This window comes from Colletotrichum paranaense (genome assembly GCF_030867605.1).
Source record: "Colletotrichum paranaense strain IMI 384185 chromosome Unknown Scaffold_11.1, whole genome shotgun sequence".
Lineage (NCBI taxonomy): Eukaryota > Fungi > Ascomycota > Sordariomycetes > Glomerellales > Glomerellaceae > Colletotrichum > Colletotrichum paranaense.
This window is the reverse complement of record NW_026848969.1, coordinates 1,222,757-1,241,930: the sequence shown is the minus strand read 5'-3', so window position 1 is coordinate 1,241,930 and position 19,174 is coordinate 1,222,757. Positions and strand designations below refer to the sequence as shown.

The window sequence follows — 19,174 nt, the reverse complement described above, 5'->3', positions numbered from 1 at the left end:
GATTACTCAATTATTCTAGGGCGAGGATATCCTGCCAGCAGCTCCCGCTATTCTACCCCCAGGCTGTGGCTTGACCTACGCTGCCTCCGAGCCCGGAGCCCAACTACCCATACCCACCCACCTACCTACAACTACCACTTCGTCAACCTCGCCGTCGCTACCGCTACCGCTACCGCCAATTAAAGCTATTCCCAACATTAATATACCGCAAAAAAAGAATAATCGCGAAGTTAACGATCCCTTCGTCTACTAATACGACTACGTAGAGTACGACTACCCACTCTACAGCTAGCGCTACCCTACCCGAGGCCAGAGCAGTACTTAACGAGGCTACCCACGAGACAGCAGTCGCAATCAAAAGCAGCAACGCCTCGCAGAGTTAACCTACCCAAATAAGCGTCGCAAATCCTCGACCTCGTTTATAAACTACCGCTAGCAGATCGCTACTAGCCTTTTGAGCAAGTCAATTAGGCAGCTAGTCAATTAGGCAGCTAGTCAATTAGGCAGCTGGTCAATTAGCCCAATTCGACAGAATCGTCAATTTAGGCCAATTCGTCAACTTAGGCCAATTCGTCAATTACCGTACTTTTTACCAAAATAATTTAATCAACTACAAGTCAATTAACGGCCTCTGATTAGCCCAACCCGTTCGAATGCTAACTACGCAGAGCCCAGCTTACGTATGTGCCCGAGACCGGCGGTCGTGTGGCAGCCGCAGCCACAGTTGGGGGCAGAATAGCGGGAGCTGCTGGCAGGATATCCTCGCCCTTATTCTAATCAGGACCGAAATTATCCAGGACTGAAGGACTTTCGGTCCAATATTCGCTGGCGTCCACTGTGTAGAAAGAGACATTGTCACTTGCCGGACACCTGAGCCAGGAAGGGATGACTTCATGTTCCCGAAACAGCGGTACATTGCACTCGAATGCATGCGTGGAAGAACTCGAAAACGGATAGTGACGAAGCTAAAACGCGAGACTCCTCACTATTGAGTTGTAGTCACGTGAAGGTTTACCAGCTAGTTACGAGAGACAAGATCAGTGAAGTACTCGGGTCCGATGCCGAGAGCGGCTTCGTCGAGAGGAAGCAACTTTGCGATCCTTAGCCATTCTATACAACTTTAAATATTGAAAAATCCATAATCCGGTCTGTTCGCCTTCCAATAAGCTAATAAGTGTAGGCTTATTTAGAAGAGCGGGATTCTAGATAACAGTTATGGTTCCGTCCAGCCAGCTATTGAAGAAGCACCAAAGTTATTCCACCATTGAAGCGCATCTCCATGCACCGTAAAGCTTTGAGGGAAATCGAACATCTCTAAGTCGTCTAATATTGAGGTCGCCATGAAACTTGTGTCCTGGCGAGAACCTGACACTTCATCAAGAACATCCCTCACTTGGGGAATCATGGTCGTCCCTACCCCTTGATGGACAAAGCCCTCTTGATCTGCTCCCAATGGGCTTTGTACCCGAGAGGATGAATAAAGAGACGCATCGAGCAGGATGTCTAGGAAGCGTGCATACCGCACCGACATGTGAATGTCATCCGCGGCTCCTTCGCGCATTGACTTGATGGATTTACGCAAAAGCTGTACATTTTTATGTGCTTCGCTCACGTGCGGATTTATAATTAAGGTGCTCTAGAAGAATTTCAACAGTATCAGTTCTCAGAAGGCGAATTCAAGCTTTCGTGGTTATGACGAGAAGAGGGAAACTAACCCTCAGAAGATGAAGATTGGCGGAGACGATGAACAACCAGCACCGTACAGGGAGATACCGCGTAATGTGTGAGGGTCTGGAAACCCTTGTAAAAATAGAGAGTATGTCACGGCTGGCATCTGCTGCTTTTTTATCCAGTACCAACAGAGCCTGTCTCTTGTCATCAGCCAATGCTATGGAGACATTGTTGTATAGAACGTGGCCAGCCGGAGCGCAGCTATACATGACCATGTAGTGATACTCAAGATCGAGGCATGTGGTCATCAACTCGGATTGGTCTGCCTTTAGATTCTCGTGGCTCCTTCTCCAACGCGATAATGCTCTGTCTACATGCTGTACTTCAGGTAGGATGTCGGCACTAGGTGGTGTTGATACTCCCGGTTTCCGAAGGGACTGAAGGAGTGTACGCAATCTTCTTGTCTCGTTAAAGAGTTCGTAGTAACTCTCCCAGAGAGCGCTGTCGGGAAGCAGGCTAGCGAAGGTCGTCGAGAATCGGTAACGTACTGCCTCGCGCTGGCTTTCGGGCAAAAGCGGGCGCAACCCCAAACGCAAGCTCAAGTGTTCATCGGTTAAATATATGAAAACACAATTTAGCTGGTTCCATTGCTGCCGCAAAGTATCTTTAGCAGACTGCGTTGTCGATTTGAGCGGTTCTTTGTTTGTGCTTTGTTGATCGTAATCAAAACAGCAGCCTTCTTGAGCCAGAGCTATGGCATTCGAGAGAAGCATCCTGCAACATGTCAAAGGTCCGTGGCCAACTATGAGAAGAGAAAGGTCACTCAAACTTGGTATAATGTAGCACTTACCATGACATCTTATTACTTCTATAAGCAGGAGCGACAATATTGAGGTCTTCGAGGAGCGTTGCCATGCCGTATCTTTGCTGGCTCGTCAACGAAGTATGCTGTCCCGATTGTGTACCCAGCGGTTCTCTTTGCAACAAGTTTTGAGATCCCGTGACATTACTTTCAGGTTCCTCGTCATTGCTGAATGCGACTGTATTGTTGATTGCCTTGGGATGCCATTCAATTAGTAGTAACATGGATGCAACGGCACCAGGGGTACGTGTGTATGATGAGCCCCAGAGAGCTGACTGCAAATACTGCTGACAAATCTTCCATGTCTGCCAGTGTATTCTTTCTGAACGAATCTCACCGTGGAGCCCGGAGAGTACGTGGTAGCGGGATGAGATCGTGATGAGTGTAAGAACTAGCAGTGGCTCCTCGATCGGTAAGATGCCATACCGCTCACGATCCCGGTAGAATGGAGGTACGACAGGACGTATCGACCATATGATACTAAAATAGAAGTCGAGATACTCGATCAATTCAGTCTTGCTTAAAATTCGTCTTTTGATCAGAACGAACCGTTCCCAGTCGGAAGTTCCGCTTGGCATGGTGGGTACGATTGATGCTTGACTTTGGCAAGTCACCGTTTGGGGCGTTACCTCGTAGTCCTTGCATTGTTGACTAGCAGCAGTGAACGTAAGTAAGTCCAGGTCATCGGCTGTGTTGTGCAGATGGGCTGAGATAATCCTCCTACGTGCGGATGGCTGCGAAGCTGGTGGAGACGGCTCGATGGGTGAAGGCTCACATTGGAACACTCCAGCTTCAGCCGCGGCTCTCTCAAGGTCACTGGGACAGTCGCCACCACTCCCAACGTTGATGGAGCCGGTTGCATTTGCTTTGTTGTTGAGGTTGCCTATGGAGGCTGGTGAAATTGATGGGTCTCGGGGCGGCTGATGTCTTGGGCGCCTGCGGGATGCGTTCCTCGTGCTCCGCATTACGCACTCTCGTCCGTCGAGCTCACATCGCTGGCATGGCTGAGACTGGCCTGAGGGGTTGGCAACACAGCGAGTTTTGCGCTTGCGGCACGTCTCGCACGATAAGTATGCCCTGCGTATCTTTGAGTTGGGCGGAGACGCTGCCCTGTTGGGCGGTTGAAATTGAAGGCTACCTCGACTGTCGGAGGACATATTTTGAGTTGCACAACTCTTATCAATAATTCTGACCTCGCAATGATGGAGACGGGAACAACATGTGAGGATGAAAGCGTGTAAGAAATACAATGATGCTGATATGGGCTGGGAGTATGAATCCGTCGAATGACACAAGCGTGGTTACTGACTTCTTGCTCAACAGATGGTTGCATAGCGGCAGGGGGAGATTTTCGCAGGAACTTGCTTGGAGGAGGGATGCGGGGTTTCTTATACTCACCTCACTCAGTGAAGTAGTGGATTGGTAGGTAGAGATGTACCCCTCGGTTGTGGACCCACCCACTAACCTTGAAAGTGCTGGTCTATAACGTTCCACCACTACCTACGTTAACGACCCTCGGAGAGAGCATCTCGATCTTCTCTGTACGGTCTGGGCATCTAGACCACATTCTGATCTGCAGCGACTTTCGAGAGAGCACGAAAGACACATACGGAAAGTACTGGATCGACCAAAGGGGCACGGCGTCTACTGTCGCAAAATGCGAATTCCACATTCAGAAGGTCAAGTATCTCGGCCGGATCGTGGGAATCAATGGAAGCAGGATGTAGTCTGGAAAGGATCCAGCAGTACTCAGTTGGGCGACACCAGTATACGTCAAGGATGTTCAAAGCATTCTCGTATTAGCAAACTCCTATCGAAGGTCCGTCAAGGACTTCGCGAAGAATGCATCACCACTAACTAAGCTTGAGAAGAAGAATATCACATTCGCGTGTGATGCTGGTTGGAAAGACGCGTCCCAATGGCCTTGAAAAAGCCTTCAAACCAGCACTCATCCTCAAACATTCCTACCCAGAGAAAGCTAGAACGATGGAATACGATTCATGGGACTATTTCAACGCTGACTATTCGTCACAGCCAGATGACTCAGCCCAGCGACCGAAGCACTCTCAAAGGAACGACCTCTCATTGCGCTCTAGGAAGTCTAAGTATGTCACACGTGGTTTCAGAGGAGCCAACTTCCAACTTTATTCATCAAATATCTTCCCAGGATTCATGAGCCAGCTAGATTTTCATGTCAGCAAAGGCGTTGCAACAACTCATACTTTGCGTAACTCACTGAGGATCCAAGCGACCTTTGATAGCCTTCATTACCCCAATTGTATCAGAGCCCAATTCTTCAAGTAAGCAATGCTACGGCGGCTTTTAGTATCACTTCATCATGTGTCGTTGGAATTCCATGAGTGCGCGCCGACATACCTTCTTCCCAATGCCGATGCCATGTTCGCCCTGTTTGCGTATCAGAGCTGAACAAATTTCAGACACAACAATTGTCCGACGTCTTACCGACACAGTTCCTTCCATCTCCAAAGCTTTTTGCATCATTCCATTTATGAAGCCCTTCACGTTCGCCACGTCCGATGGTCTCTTCGGATCATACATGATCATCTGATGGAAGTTGCCGTCACCAACGTGACCAAGTACGCTGGAGAAGAGGCCCATCTGCATTGCATCGTTTTTGGATTCCTCTTCGATACGCGTCAGCTTTGCATGCCAAAATTGAGACAGGCGAATTTGGTACGCTACCTATCATTTGTGCCATACGTGAGATTGGAACTGCTACATCGGTGGACCAGATTTCCGTACCCTCCGGGCGGGCAGCAAGGCAAGCCCAAAGAGCTTGTTTGCGCGCGGACCACAAAGAGTCCATGTCTTCTTTCTTCTTCGCAGAGAGAAATGTCTGGCACTTGGAAGAAGTACTGGCGCTCTTTGCCAACCGGACACTGTCCTCGATGTTTTGTTGCGAACCTGAAAACCTAGTGTGCTTCGTCAGTTTGAAATAACTGTGATCGGGTGTGAAGAACCACGAACTTGAGAAACAGAGTCGGTAACTCTTCCCACATCTTTCCTCCCACCCCACCGCTCTTGTTTATGACTTTCATCTGTTCATCATCCATCAGTTCGCAAGCGGCGAGGTTGATGCCTTTGCGAATCATCTTGGACGCCGCGTCCGCAGCATCCTTTACGGTTAAAAATGTAGCGGTTGCCACACTGTAGTCAGATGGTACAACCGCTAGTTTTAGGGTTGCCTCCGTGATAATTCCAAGTGTGCCTTCGGATCCGGTAAATAGGCCGTTCAGGTTGTAACCAGCCGAAGTCTTGCGCGGCCGACGCCTGGTCTTGATGATAGAGCCGTCCGCTAGTACAATAGTCAAATTTAGAACATAGTCCTTCATCGTACCATATCTCATGGCATTGGTTCCACTACAGTTCGTTGCAATCATGCCACCAATCTGTGCCGTTGGGCTAGGATCGAGAGGCAAGAACAACCCACTCGCCTTAAGTTCATTGCTTTCGTTAAGTTGAGTCCAGTTTACGCCAGCCTGCACAGTCACATCCAAGTCGTCTGGGTGAAACTCCACAATCTTGTCCATAAGGGATAAGTCAATGCAGACCCCGGGGTGTGTGGAGGAAAAGTTGCCCTCTACACTGGAACCCGCGCCGTATGGTACCATTGGGATTCTGTAGTGGGAACAAATCTTGACTATACTGGCCACATCCTGCGTACTCGTTGGGCGCACGACAGCTTTCGGCCTGACGGATGAGTTGGATGTTGACCACTCTGAATATCCGTGCTCTTCTATATCGTCTTCGTCCGTGCTCACCGAAGCGTCTCCGAGTTCTTGGCGAATTTGTGCGATTCCCTAATGGTACATCCTTAGTCTCTCAAAATGCAATAAGCCACGTTAATGAGGTGTTGTAGAAGTCAAAACATACTTTCCTTGTAGATGCTGGACTGGCATAGCTTCTAGCCTGCAGTGCCTGGAAATCACACCGAGGCCCTTCTGTGCCTTCTGCAAACCACAGGGCAGATCCTATAGTTCCGATCAAAATTCCAGTGAATGCCCCGGTAGACGAAGAGAAGATTGGTATGGGGCGACAAAGGTCTCCCGCAGGAGCTAGTCCCGTCGGGTGTGCTCTCAACCACTGCGCAACGGAGCGCGTTGATGAGCGCAGAAAGCGTCGCATCGTCAGATTTATGATGGCTGGCCCGTTCACAATTGAGGAAGAAGGGGAATGAGGAAAGGCAGCTGATGATGGGCAGCAGATCTTAGGTGAGGCAGCTTGTTATTTGGAGTGTATTTGGTCTCAGAGAATACATCTCACCAAACTCATTCTGAAGGTCCGGAACAGGATATTGGTTTCTGCGTTGCGTAGAGCGTTGTCTTCGGATATTACGAGAATAGAGTAGTTCCCACGGATATATCTTTATCTATCGGACAGCATTACCTGACACTAGTCTCCATTTCGTGCCGCAAGAAAGCGAGTCTTCGAGTACTTCAAACTGTGGAATGTGAAATTACCTCGGATACTCGGATATTATCAATGGGGTTTAGCGCCTAGCACGTCACCACACCTATCATACCGCGGTCCCCAATAGATAGTGGCAGATTTGGGTCCAGAACGGCAATCATTGTCTCGTGCTTGTTTTGCGTAATCACATCCCTTGCCAGTACAAAAGTACATCCGCCTCCAATGCGTGACTTGGAGACCAAGCCGAAGTGGTCAACTATAATTCCACTGCAGAACAGGCAGTCTCAGCAGTGGTTCTACGACATATGTTCGGTACAGCAAGCTGGAGGCATCTGGCTTCAGGGTACTGGGTGCGTTATTTCAAAGCAAGGACAGAAACACAACTTCCCAGAAAGCTTAGATTTCCTTGCATTCGCTGGAGAGAATGTCATTCGAGGATTCTTTCTCGACGTATATGGGACTGCTAGATCGACATACTGGTTCTATTTTCACAATCATTTAGCCTCGCTGGACCAGTGCCAATGCTACTACTAAAGTCTACAGAACAGAAGTTCCGGCACGTCGAGCTAGGCGCATGGGGTTCAGCTGCCGCTTGCAAGAAATCTTGGCTTCCTAGATCTGAAACCAGACTAGGCTGGCCTGGTCATCCCGACCGACATCTGGACGAAGTCCTGAACTTGGAATCAGACGAGTATCCACACGTGGAGTTTAGGAGCACGCATACATACGTAGCTACTCCGCCGAATGGGGCTCCAATCCTAGTCTACTTTAGTATCTCGGACACACAGAGAATTCTCGAAAGCATCACCATGCGTTGGCTACAGGACATATAAGAGTCTGATCAGAGCTGCTATCCAGAAGTAATGTCTACCTGCCAATCCATTCTTGTTTGTACAGCCATGTGTTTCACTCCTTTCTTCCACAAAGTCATTCGTTGATCAAGTTTCCTAGTCGTGATCGGCTATCGGACAATCATTTCTTACAAACTTGTTATCTATCTCTCTCCTTCTTTCATCAACATGCGTTCCATACTATCTCTCCTCGCCGGCGTCAGTCTGTCTGCAGCTTGGACCGAACTTCACCATGAGCCATTCATGAACAAGAACGTTGATCCAATTGTCGTTCCAGGCACCTATACTTCGCATATGCACACCTTCTTCGGCAGCGACGCGGTCACCAATATTCTCCCCACCTCGGCTGACCTGCAGAAAGGCTGCTATAGCGGCCAGAATGCCAACGACTTGTCCGTTTACTGTACGTATGACAGCAATTTACCTTGATCTTGCTTCTTTGCATCTGACCCGACTGCCAGGGGTCCCCACACTGTACTACGTCGATGGTGACACCTTCACTGAGGTGCCTGTCTTCCGCTTCAGTACCTATTACACCAATGCCTTCGCCGAGATCGCCATCCCCCAGGATTTCGCCATGATCTCCGGCAACGCGTCTGCGCAGACCCAATCCGAGGCTGATCACCCTTCCAACGGATTGGAGTGGTTCTGTGAAGGATCGGACGTGCGTGAATCTGATATCGCCAAATTTCCCACCAGCACTTGCGACCAGCACTTGCAGGTCTCGCTTCGCTTTCCCAACTGTGTCAACCCGGACAACCTCGCTGCGTACGACTGGAGCAACGAATCCAACAAGTGTCCTGAGGGCATGAAGGCGATCCCCCAGCTTCGCTATGCTGCCCGGTACAACACCAAAGCTGTCGTGCCCGACGGCTGGAGAGGCGACGCTCCCTTTCAGCTGTCGTGCGGCAGCGCCTCAGGCAACGGATACTGCTTCCACGGCGACTTCATCAACGGCTGGTACAAAGATGCTGCCGAGAACATGCTCGCGTCCGGCGGTGGTGGTTACGAAGATGGCCAGTTCATCAGCGGTGAGCACGGATCTGTTGCGGCTGATTCTAGCTGCACCCCTACTGATCAGGACCCTGACAACGGGACGAGCGACTATCATACAAGCTTGGAGATGATGAACGGCGGAGCAGCTGTAGTCGAGGCCGTGAATGCGACTTCTGTGCCTGTGGCTACAGTCGCTCAACCTACCACCTTGGCTCCAGTGTCGACACCTGCGGTGAGCTTGACCTTGGCACGTCGAAGATGGGTCAAGACCATGATTGTCTAGAGCCGCTCTTGGGTAAAAGCGCTACTAGACAGCCATAAACATATGCCTTTTGGGGATACGCTAGTCACAGGCCGATGCTTTCCCTGGGCCGTGCTTCTGGGTGGTTTGGGTAGTTCTTGTTGAGTACTCTACGGGCGAGAGTATGTCGGGCGAAGCGACGGTCGAACGGAAGGTCTTACATTTCTCTAGAGCTGGCTCTTGTCTTTAAACTGCCATTTAAGCACTATGACATGATTCAAACACAAACCCTGTTGTTCTCATGCATCAGAATTGTCCGATACAATGGAGTCTATTTATGTGAAGCTCCTCGTCGATCAACCTCGCTTAAATGATGTAGGAGCCAAATCTAGTCTGTCGTTGGTGTTTCTCGACTATATAGTCATAGCTATTGCTTATTCTGATAACCGCTCAGGTATACGTCTCGAATTTCCGTTACGCATTTTCGTTAGCCGAGATATCCAGGTGAGAAATGAAGAAATCAGGTTAACCTGCCTTCCGAATTTGGCGAATACAAAACAATCAGGCTGCATTATTTACATTAGACGAAATCGATCTCCTTAACCCCTTCGTCATGAATTGCATCTTGCACCACTATGACAAAAGCTCTATGATATTATCATAAATGTACGCAAATGCATGAGGAGATGACAAGAAAGTTTACTGGTCTTGAGCTTTACCAAGTTACCAGGGCAGTACTGTTTGACTACTTATCCAGACAATGATTCGCCTCACCGGCCAATCAGAGACTTTGAGTTAAGCTTAAACTAACCCCACCCTGCACCTCCGCCTGGACCACTTGGCGCACTTAACCCTATGAGTACGTACTTACGTAAGTAAGTGCCAAGTACCTTAGTTGCTCAGTACTCCCGTCGCAGTTGTGATTGCAATCAAGTTCAGTGCAGCGGTGTCGTTGTTTTTTCGCAGGTGTGGTAGCGTGAAAGCAGGATTCCGCATACTGAATTACCTCACACGGAGAAAATGAGTTATCACTAAACTTTGAAGCAAGCCTCATTCTTCTTGTAGCTCTGATATCTCTTCCGAGTACATTCCATTGTTCGCCACAAACTAAAGATTATATCTGAAGGATTCGTTCTCCCGATCCGTCCAGTCTTGCAAACCGTGAGACAGCTCCGGTGGACCGTGGAATCTGTCGCGCCTCTTGTTCTCTCGGTCGAGTGCCCATCGGAGCGTGATAGCAACAAAGACACAGACCGCAAAGCAGATCATGATTCCTGTGAATGATTCGTCGTAGCGCGGTGCAAATTTTCTATGACGATTAGCATGCGTACGGTCAGACGTGGTATGCTGATGTACTTACGCGTCAAACATGAGAGGGCCAATGATGTTCCCGAGAGAATAGCCTATAAACGTCCCGGCAGCATACACAGCTTTCTTGGTGTGTCCAGCAACGTTGGACGTGCCCAGGCCAATACACTGAACCCATGCGGACGAGAAGAAGTTGATAAGGTAGAAGCCAAGGATACGACCTGCTCTGTTGGAGTCTGGAAGTTGCCAGATCAAGGAACAACCCAAGATGACAGGAACACATGCTCCTATAACAACGTAGAGCCTAGAGTTGGGAACTCTTCTGCCAATATAACCTGAACTGAGGATACAAATAAAGGCCAGAGCACCAATAGGAAGATTGAGCAGTAGAGATGTAAAGACGTCGAAACCCATGTCCTTGAACACAACGGTCCCGAAAGTCGTCACGGCGCCGGAGCCAGTGCAAGACACAGTAGACAAGACAATTATGCCCCACATTCGATAGTCCAGCAAGGCTTCTCGGAATTGATAGGGCTTGAACTGCTTGTCTTCGGCACCAGCATTGTTCTGTCGGACTCGCTCGAGAAGAAGGCGGCGCTCGGCTTCTGTGAACCCCTTGGCATTCTGAGGGCTGTCGGGAAACAGCCACCAGAGAGCGATACCCCAAGCTAGGGTGGCGAGACCGGCAATGATATACATCCATTGCCAAGAGTTGAGTGCACCTCCCTTGATATGGCCGAGTCCGTAATTGATAAGAGGTGAGACAAGAAGAGATCCGCCGCTGCAAGAATACCACCAGCTGGATCGTGATATCTGCTCTGAGTGGGTGTACCAGAGGCCCACGACAAGCATGAAGATGGGAGATACACCTGCCTCGATGAGACCAAGCATGAAACGGTTGACAAGGAGTCCTGAATAGGATGTACAAGCGGGCGTGCAGAGAATGACGAAAGACCAGGCTACGCAGATAGCCGTGCAGACAATTCGCATCGGGTACCGTTGGGCGAGGAACGAAATTGGATAAGTGCCTGCGATGTATCCAAAATAGAAAATCAAAGAGACCCAAGAGTATTTGAGACCGGTGGTGAGCTCTAGATCATGTCTCAGGCCAAATATGGCGGCCTGGCTGAGGATAGCCTTGTCGTAGTATTGAAGGGCATAAGTGAAGCAGAGCTTACAAAGTTAGATTCAACCGTGACAAGGAAAGGGCCATGACTTACAACAGGCATCAACTTTCGATCGATTTTTCGAAGCAACTTTCTGTTCGTCTCCTCATCGAGTTCCAGGCTACTTCCCATCACTGAGCTGGGAACCCTCTCAAGGTTAACAATAGATGGCTTCCCACCAACACTAGTATCTGAGATGGTCTCGTTTTTGTGATCTTCTATATTCGTAGTCATAGTCGTCAAACAGGAGGGGGTAGACGAAAGCTCAGGCAGAAATTTGAGAACAAGAGGCGCGATGAGAGCACGGGCCCGACTAGGATGAAGTTCAAGATTGGGCCGAGCAAAAGTGGGCAGGAACCACGAGTTTAATGTAATCAAGGGTGAGAATATCTGGGATCCAATAACCCCTTATGTTCTACCCCGTATTTACGAATTTGCAGCTTGGGTTAGGTCCTTACTCGGCGTAGCCTCCTGTCCACAAGACGACGCGTCTCAATCCTGGTGAGTGGGGAGTGAGAGCTGGTATGCCAATGTGGCACATTCCTCGATTGGTAATGCAAATTGTCCGAAAACCAATTCGCAACTGTGCCGATCGGATATCTGGGAGGCTAGTCCACTTTCAGAATTTCCGAACCCGCCTTTTGTCGACGGCCTCGGTCTCGATCTCATCCTGACCAAAGCCAAGCTCTATCACTGGCCTCTCCAAAGTCCAAACAATAGCTAGGTAGTTTTTGATGTTCCCAAGCAAGGTCGCATGACAGCGATTTTACTAGCGCCATTGCTGGGTTCTCCTCGCTGTCATCATTGCCTTTTCCAGCCCTTGTTTGACTATTACAATTCGGCCAACCCTTCCATTGTCATGACCCATGGTGGTAAGGCCACTGAGGATCGGCTGGGCACGAGAAAACGGGGTACCAGTACCCGGCGAATTTTACCCTTCTCAAGACGTGCAGCCTCCAATTGTCTGTTCTAACAAGAGGAACGCCGTTGTCGAGATCTCCTCCGTCCAGCAAAACCAAGAATTTCCTCTTCGCGTGTACTGCTTTGTTTGCTCAGTAAGTTGTCATGCTTCGGATATTCTCAACGTAGTCTAGCGCCTTGTTTTACGCTATTCCGTAACGCGATCCACCCCGCAATCCCCTTGCGTTCTGCCACCTTTCTATTGAGATGGATCATCCATAATCAGGATTGTTGTTAGTTTGCATATTGGCAAACACATGCGGCGATGACAATTTCCTGACCTCCAGCCAGTTGAGAAACGCTTGGGACGCACTCGGACTCCAGCATACTCGGCGGTTGTGCTTCGAGCCACGGCAATTCAGAATGAGCTTGCGTTCTTGAACGCCTAACTTCTTCTGTTATATAAGGGCCCCCAGCACAAGATCGTCAACAGATCGATCGTTCACTCCCTGCTCAAACGAAAGTCCGAACAATTTCCATCTTGTCCTTGTTAATTCTCATTCATCATCAGAGGTGCTGTGTTCGCAATGAGGCTTCTCAATCTTCTAGCACTCACCCTCCTTGGCAATCTGTCAATGGCGGGACCGACTGACAAGCGAGCTGCTCTAACACAGGTCACCAGTTTTGGCAGTAACCCTGGTAACCTTAACATGTACATCTACGTTCCAGCCAAAGTCGCGGCCTCTCCTGGCGTCGTGTTTACACTCCACGGCGCTTCCGGCAACGCTCAGCAGCAATTCGCATCCACACCTTACGCAACGCTGGCGGAGCAGTACGGCTTTATCGCCGTTTACCCAGAATCCCCTCAAGGTGCATGGGATGCGACCTCTAGCAAATCACTTTTGCATAACGGTGGTGGCGCAAGTCAATCAATTGCTAGCATGGCTGCCTACGTGGTCAGCACATACAAAGCTAATACCAGCAAAGTATTTGTCTCTGGGGTATCTTCCGGCGGCACAATGGCAGTGAGTCTTGTCGCCTTGAATATTGGACTCCGTGAGCCCTCTGATAATGCGACCTGTAGTTTACCTTGGCAGGAGCCTACCCTGACGTCTTCAAAAGCGCTATCGTCTATTCTGCTGCTTCCACAGCGAACATCAAGAATCAGTACCCAGGATATACTGGCACTTACCCTAGCATTCAACTCTATCTAGGCTCTGCGGACACCATCATTGGTACATCTACATTTAATCAGTCGCTTGCGAACTGGGCCCCGGTCCTTGGTTACGACACTGCCCCGGATCAAGTGCTCGCCAACAGTCCTGTCAGCGGATGGACGACGTATGTCTTGGGCAGTAAGCTAGAAGGCATTTACGCCCAGGGTGTCGGGCATCCCGTTTCGACACAAGGCAATGAAGACATGAAGTGGTGGGGTTTTGTCTAATAATCCATTGGTTGATGCTACCGCTGAAGGTTGTAAATAGCGTCAGCATCTTTTTCCCTCTTACACGAAATTCCAATCAGTACATGTTACATGTACGTAGGATCCCCGTTATAGAACGCATTGAGCTTGTCAATCGTGCGGGGTTCAGTAAAAACGTGACAAGAATTCAAAGAGGTCAGACACTTTTGACACGATTGCTAGATGGTGCGAAATTCGTTGTACACATTCACAGAGTTGGAGTGTACTTACCGATCTTTCTTTTCACTCTTAACTGAATATCACGGTTTCTCCGCTGTTCCTAGCCGCAGCCCCTGACCGACGAATTATAAATACTGTGAAGAGCGACCCCCCAGTCGATTCGCTTGCCACTGCAGTCGGCCCTGTCATGTCGAAAGTGAGTATAGCGATTTAGTCCTTTTTTGGTAACCGCGCGCTGAGCTCAGTCACATTTGGACGACACACTTTTCTGGTCCACTAGTGAAATTAAGGGCGGGTGACGTTAGACAGCGGCCGAGCAAACGGAGTTGCCCGGTAATCTGGGCTTATGTGGCTTGTTAAGGTTTTCGAATTGAGAAATTTTGACTCACAAGATGGAAGTTTTTTTGTCCCGGTAATTGTGGCAGGTGGACTTGGAGAACATATGTTCACCTGTCTGGACGATGTATATGGTTGAGCTGTGGATCAGGAGTGTATCATTATGTGACGTTTTCGGTCCTAGATCTCTGCGCCCGTCCCCGGCATGTCCTTACTGCTTTTTACTGAATCACGCCGGATACGCGCTCTAGCCGAGCTGGATACTCATGTGGGCTGTCCGTGTGAGGACCAGGGCGGTTGATGCACTGCGCTGGTCCAGCACAGTTCTCCTGTTGTGGTCAGTCTGACCACAGCGTTGGCAGACTGGCCCCCTATGATAGCTGCGGGCATAATGGTAGCGTCAACATGTCTTACACTGTTTGAGCCATGCAGGCCCTAACGCACTGAGTATGTTGCGCCGTAAGAATTGCTTTTAGATATCTTTGCTGGAAATTCTTCAGATAAGATCAAGAATGATCACCGAATCCATTGCCATCGCTCCCGAAATACAGACATAGCTTGAATAAAGCTGTTCTGAACAGAACAATTTGAACTAGGAAGGCCTCGCCGATGATGAAGCACCCTCCTTGCCCGAGTGAGGGGTTCGGAGTCGAATTGCATCCGCTTAGACTTTGACTATGCCCCACGGCGGGTATTTCCCGTCAAATTTGGATGTCCTAATGATGCTTAAGTTTCTAGTCACCAATCACGACAGATCTTTCCATCAGTAAGAATATTGTGAGTCATGCCTACATATACCTGTAGAGATGACGCGTCGTCTCCCCGCCCCCTAAATTCCTGATCAGGGGTCCCTAGACCGTTGAATACAGAAGTTTTTCGCCGAGTTAGAGACATAGACATGTTACTCGTCCGTAAAAAGGAGAATATGGGGCTGTAAAATTTGGTCGAACAGAGTATTCGTTTGCCAGATAATGATTATCCAGGATCATGTGGTGGTCTTTTTCCGGCTTTACAGGCGCAAATGATCGACCTTAACGGGATCAGACTTCCAAGGGAAATCACACGATACGGTACACTTTTTAATTACACAATCCAGGATCATGATCTTGGCATCCGTCACTATGAATGACATTCCGCCACCTTTGAAATATCGAAGCAGGTACCGAACTAGCCAAACGTATGGCTTGCAAGTCAACAAAGAAATCATTTCCGTTCGATACGTAATAACGAGTTGGGCTTTAAATTTCGGCGTCTAATGCAGACTTTGCAAGCGTTGGCAACATGGAGGCATCGAAACATCTCGCATAGCGGTGAAAAGCGAACGTGGATTTATGGATAGGTATTGGAGGCTGAGGAGGCTTTAACGTCAAGCTCACTGCCTCTCATGTGGAGAGGCAAGATGCCATCGTTCATATGCATCTTTTCTGAAAAGAGAGTCTAGACGAGGTGTCACCTGTAATGCGTGCGGTAGCCCCTCCAAGCTAAATTGCCTGGGACAAAACTGGGTTCACCGTGAGGAAAATTCGAAGGGTGATCTGACCGTCTCAAGTATCTACATCAGGGCCTAGAACATCATACCCGACAACCGGAGTATGAATCCAAGCGTTTCATCCGGCATTGACGTGAAATTGTACACTTCAACGTACAATCCGCTGAAAACGTCATGGTGTTTGACTCTTGTTCGATCCTCATTCAATCTCGGCAACTCGTTGAACTTCCAATATGTTTAGTAACAGTATTCCTAACCTTCTCGCCTATTGTCTCACCCTTTATTTGTCCGTTGTGAGCGCGCAAATTGCGACTTTGGACCAGTTCTTCAATAGAACGACCTTCCCAAACGGAAAAGCCGAGAACGTTACCAAATACCTGAACGAAGCCGTTGATCTCGCCAAGACCTGGTCTCTCTATCAGTACTTCCAGGATTTCTGCATCACTCAGCAGGTGCACCCTTCACTATTCCGATTTCCCGCCGGGTTTGTCAAGCCGTTCTCACCATTTGACCGGCTCCCTTTGTCGGTCACAACTTCGTGTCTGCCTGGGTGTATGATACCGGCGACGGTATCGTTCTGATCGATGCTCTCGACAACCCGGAAGAAATCAATGCCATACTGATCCCCGGCCTTCAGAAGTTCGGCTTCAAGGGGTCTGATATCAAACACTGCATTATCACCCGTGAGCATGTCGACCATGACGGTGGCGCCAAATATCTCAAAGACACCTTTAACACCACACTTTGGGCTTCCGAGGCTGCCTAGACATCCATGGCTGCTCTCGCCAGCGCAATTCCAACACCGCCTATGAGAGACCAGATCCTCATCGACAAACAGGAGCTCACTGTCGGCAACGTCACATTCATGTCTATACTCACTCCTGGTCATTCCCCTGGCAACCTGTCCCTCGTCTTCCCCGTCTTTGAACAGGGCGTTCCTCATATCGCTGGCTTGAATGGCGGCACTGGCATCCCCGCACCCAAGGTTGATAGAGAGAAGAAGATTGTGTCCCAGAATCATCTTGGCAATGTGGTCAAGATGAAGGGCGTTGACACGCTAATATCGAGCCACCAAATTGCCAACCACGCCTTGTTCCAAGCCGACCTTCTAAGTCATCGCCAGCCTGATGCAGCCAATCCCTTCGTGGTTGGCATCGATGATGTTCAGAATTACATGAGATTCAACGCGCTTTACACCAATGTGAAAGCTGCGCGACAGGGCATGGATTTAGATGTCTGAGGTGCTGGCTACATAGCGATATAGAATAATCAGCAGCCTGTTCTCCTGATTACACGATAGTGATACGATAGTCCTATCGACTCAGCCACGATGTTTAAGCAGCTGGATGTTTGTTTTTAACGGAGTCTCCGTTCCATATAGGCCAGTGCCAGCAAGAGACGATCAATTGCGTACGCAATGTCTAGAATGCATGTAGATCATAGATAGTTTCTAAAATCAATGATCAGAGAAGGAAAGGAATACTTCACATTCTCATTAAGTTGAGACTAGGCTAGTAAGGTCAATCAGCCTCGAGTTGCGGCTTGTGCAAATAGCAAAACTCTTCGTCCAAGTCTACCGGTGAACCCTTGTCTTTCGTTACCTTCACGACCAGGTTGTCTTCGTATGCAGAACGGCATGTTAATATTGCGCGTCTATGATTGTGTGAGAAGCGACCACACATAACTGTGGTCGGGAAGTCTCTATCAACCTAAGCATGACAGGAAGCAAATCCACTCCGGCTCTGGACCAGCTACTAGCTACACTGATTTTGAGGATGTAGAACCTTGATTACAAGTAGCAGTGCACTTATTGTGGCTCAAGATGCGGTCTCAAGCATTTTCTTAACGGGTGCCGTCTCCCACAGCAGTCCCAATGGCTGCATTGAAAAGCTGCGCATTCAGAAGGTACGCCGGCGCATACTGAGTATACCAATCCGACATCTTCGCAACACCCGGAGGACCGCGCCAATCTTTGAAAAGATCAGCTGCGATGCTGAACAGACCTGCTAGGTGCACACCTGCTGCCTGCATGCGAGAGTTGGATACATCGCGGATAAGCTCTGAGGTAGTGCCAGATGCTTCGACATTAGCCCAGACGCTATAACCTTCTTCACGGAGAGACAGAGACAGGAAAGTAACGCCTGATCAATGATTCAGTAAGAACGCTGTATTTACCTTGAGAGTTATGAAAAAACTTACAAACATCGGTCACAATACCGGCAACGATCATCTGGTTACGACCAGTTGCCTTGACGGCATCCCTGAATTCGGCATTGTCCCACGCATTGATCTCACCGGGACGCTTGATGACAGGGACGTCCGGGTACATGTCAAGGATCTCCTTTGGAAGAGGACCATTAGGACCTACCACTCGTTAGTAACAGTCGATAAACCCGAAGCCTCGTAACAGTCAGATTCAACCTTCTTCCTGAGATGTGGTAATAATGACCGGTAGGTCGTAAAGCTTCCCGAGGGCTGCATGAGCAATCACATTTCTGTAGAAAAGTTGGCCATCGAAGTCTCGGGCCAAGTTGAACAGCCCAACTTGGTGGTCGACGATCAAGAGAACCTGTACAATGTATCAATAATGCGGTCTAGAACCCATTGACTACTAATGAACGAACCGAGTCATTCTGACTAAGCCTCTCGAAGGGGACAGCTGCTTCGAATTAGCACATGCCAAGAAAATAATGTTCGTAGAATTCTCACCATCAGCTCTGGCAAAGCTGGAAACAGCGCTGATCAGAAGCAGAAGGCTACAGAAAGACAGTAGAGCCATTGTATAGACGGTTTGTGATCCTAATTTTGAAAAGCGTTCTGAAGTGTCGTTGGGGAAGGTAAAGAGAATGCTGTGCGTTGACAATTTTACGGCTCATGTCAGGAAGCAACCACCTATTTATACGAACAGAATCTTTCGTCGATTGTGATATACTAAATCCTCCTTGAGGTCAGCCTAGCGCTACCCATTGCTCACGATAGACCAGAAACGCAATGGAATCACATTTGGATCCTTGCATTTCCAAAACTTTTGTCATCATTGATTCTTGAGTTTGTAAGACGGAAATTTAGGCTCAACGCAAATAGCGGGCAAGCATTTTTCATTATGACACGCTACCAAGAAGGCTAGGGTCAGTCAGCTAGACGGTGTGACCCACACTGCTTTCGCCATATCCCATGGGACTCTCATTCGATACGCCTTCACGATGAACCATGGGGAAACCATCATGTAAGCGGCCCTACGGACTCCGAGGGCGAGACTTCTCGGACTAGTTTACGGGCCA

At 49.0% G+C, this 19,174-nt stretch overlaps 7 protein-coding genes across 7 annotated transcripts; 3 read left to right on the top strand and 4 right to left on the bottom strand.

Annotated features, from left to right (window-relative positions):
* Positions 1-1,676: 1,676 nt before the first annotated feature.
* Positions 1,677-3,690, bottom strand: CPAR01_12731 (uncharacterized protein; the record flags this gene model as incomplete). Its single annotated transcript, XM_060496986.1, has 2 exons — positions 1,677-2,445; positions 2,522-3,690. 2 exons carry the CDS (start codon positions 3,688-3,690, stop codon positions 1,677-1,679), a joined length of 1,938 nt encoding a protein of 645 aa, XP_060344519.1.
* Positions 3,691-4,677: 987 nt separating this feature from the next.
* CPAR01_12730 (uncharacterized protein) lies at positions 4,678-6,679 on the bottom strand (the record flags this gene model as incomplete). The annotated part of the gene is made up of 7 exons (XM_060496985.1): positions 4,678-4,714; positions 4,770-4,843; positions 4,910-4,939; positions 4,997-5,178; positions 5,237-5,466; positions 5,522-6,354; positions 6,428-6,679. 7 exons carry the CDS (start codon positions 6,677-6,679, stop codon positions 4,678-4,680), a joined length of 1,638 nt encoding a protein of 545 aa, XP_060344518.1.
* Positions 6,680-7,983: 1,304 nt separating this feature from the next.
* CPAR01_12729 (uncharacterized protein) lies at positions 7,984-9,094 on the top strand (the record flags this gene model as incomplete). Its single annotated transcript, XM_060496984.1, has 2 exons — positions 7,984-8,218; positions 8,277-9,094. 2 exons carry the CDS (start codon positions 7,984-7,986, stop codon positions 9,092-9,094), a joined length of 1,053 nt encoding a protein of 350 aa, XP_060344517.1.
* Positions 9,095-10,159: 1,065 nt separating this feature from the next.
* On the bottom strand, positions 10,160-11,760 carry CPAR01_12728 (uncharacterized protein; the record flags this gene model as incomplete). Its single annotated transcript, XM_060496983.1, has 3 exons — positions 10,160-10,361; positions 10,413-11,533; positions 11,581-11,760. 3 exons carry the CDS (start codon positions 11,758-11,760, stop codon positions 10,160-10,162), a joined length of 1,503 nt encoding a protein of 500 aa, XP_060344516.1.
* Positions 11,761-13,013: 1,253 nt separating this feature from the next.
* Positions 13,014-13,870, top strand: CPAR01_12727 (uncharacterized protein; the record flags this gene model as incomplete). Its single annotated transcript, XM_060496982.1, has 2 exons — positions 13,014-13,451; positions 13,511-13,870. The coding sequence occupies 2 exons, from the start codon at positions 13,014-13,016 to the stop codon at positions 13,868-13,870; spliced, it is 798 nt and encodes a 265-aa protein (XP_060344515.1).
* A 2,795-nt stretch (positions 13,871-16,665) lies between these two features.
* CPAR01_12726 (uncharacterized protein) lies at positions 16,666-17,133 on the top strand (the record flags this gene model as incomplete). The annotated part of the gene is made up of 1 exon (XM_060496981.1): positions 16,666-17,133. One exon carries the CDS (start codon positions 16,666-16,668, stop codon positions 17,131-17,133), a length of 468 nt encoding a protein of 155 aa, XP_060344514.1.
* A 602-nt stretch (positions 17,134-17,735) lies between these two features.
* Positions 17,736-18,672, bottom strand: CPAR01_12725 (isochorismatase; the record flags this gene model as incomplete). The annotated part of the gene is made up of 5 exons (XM_060496980.1): positions 17,736-18,034; positions 18,093-18,257; positions 18,315-18,462; positions 18,518-18,552; positions 18,603-18,672. 5 exons carry the CDS (start codon positions 18,670-18,672, stop codon positions 17,736-17,738), a joined length of 717 nt encoding a protein of 238 aa, XP_060344513.1.
* Between the last annotated feature and the right edge of the window lie 502 nt (positions 18,673-19,174).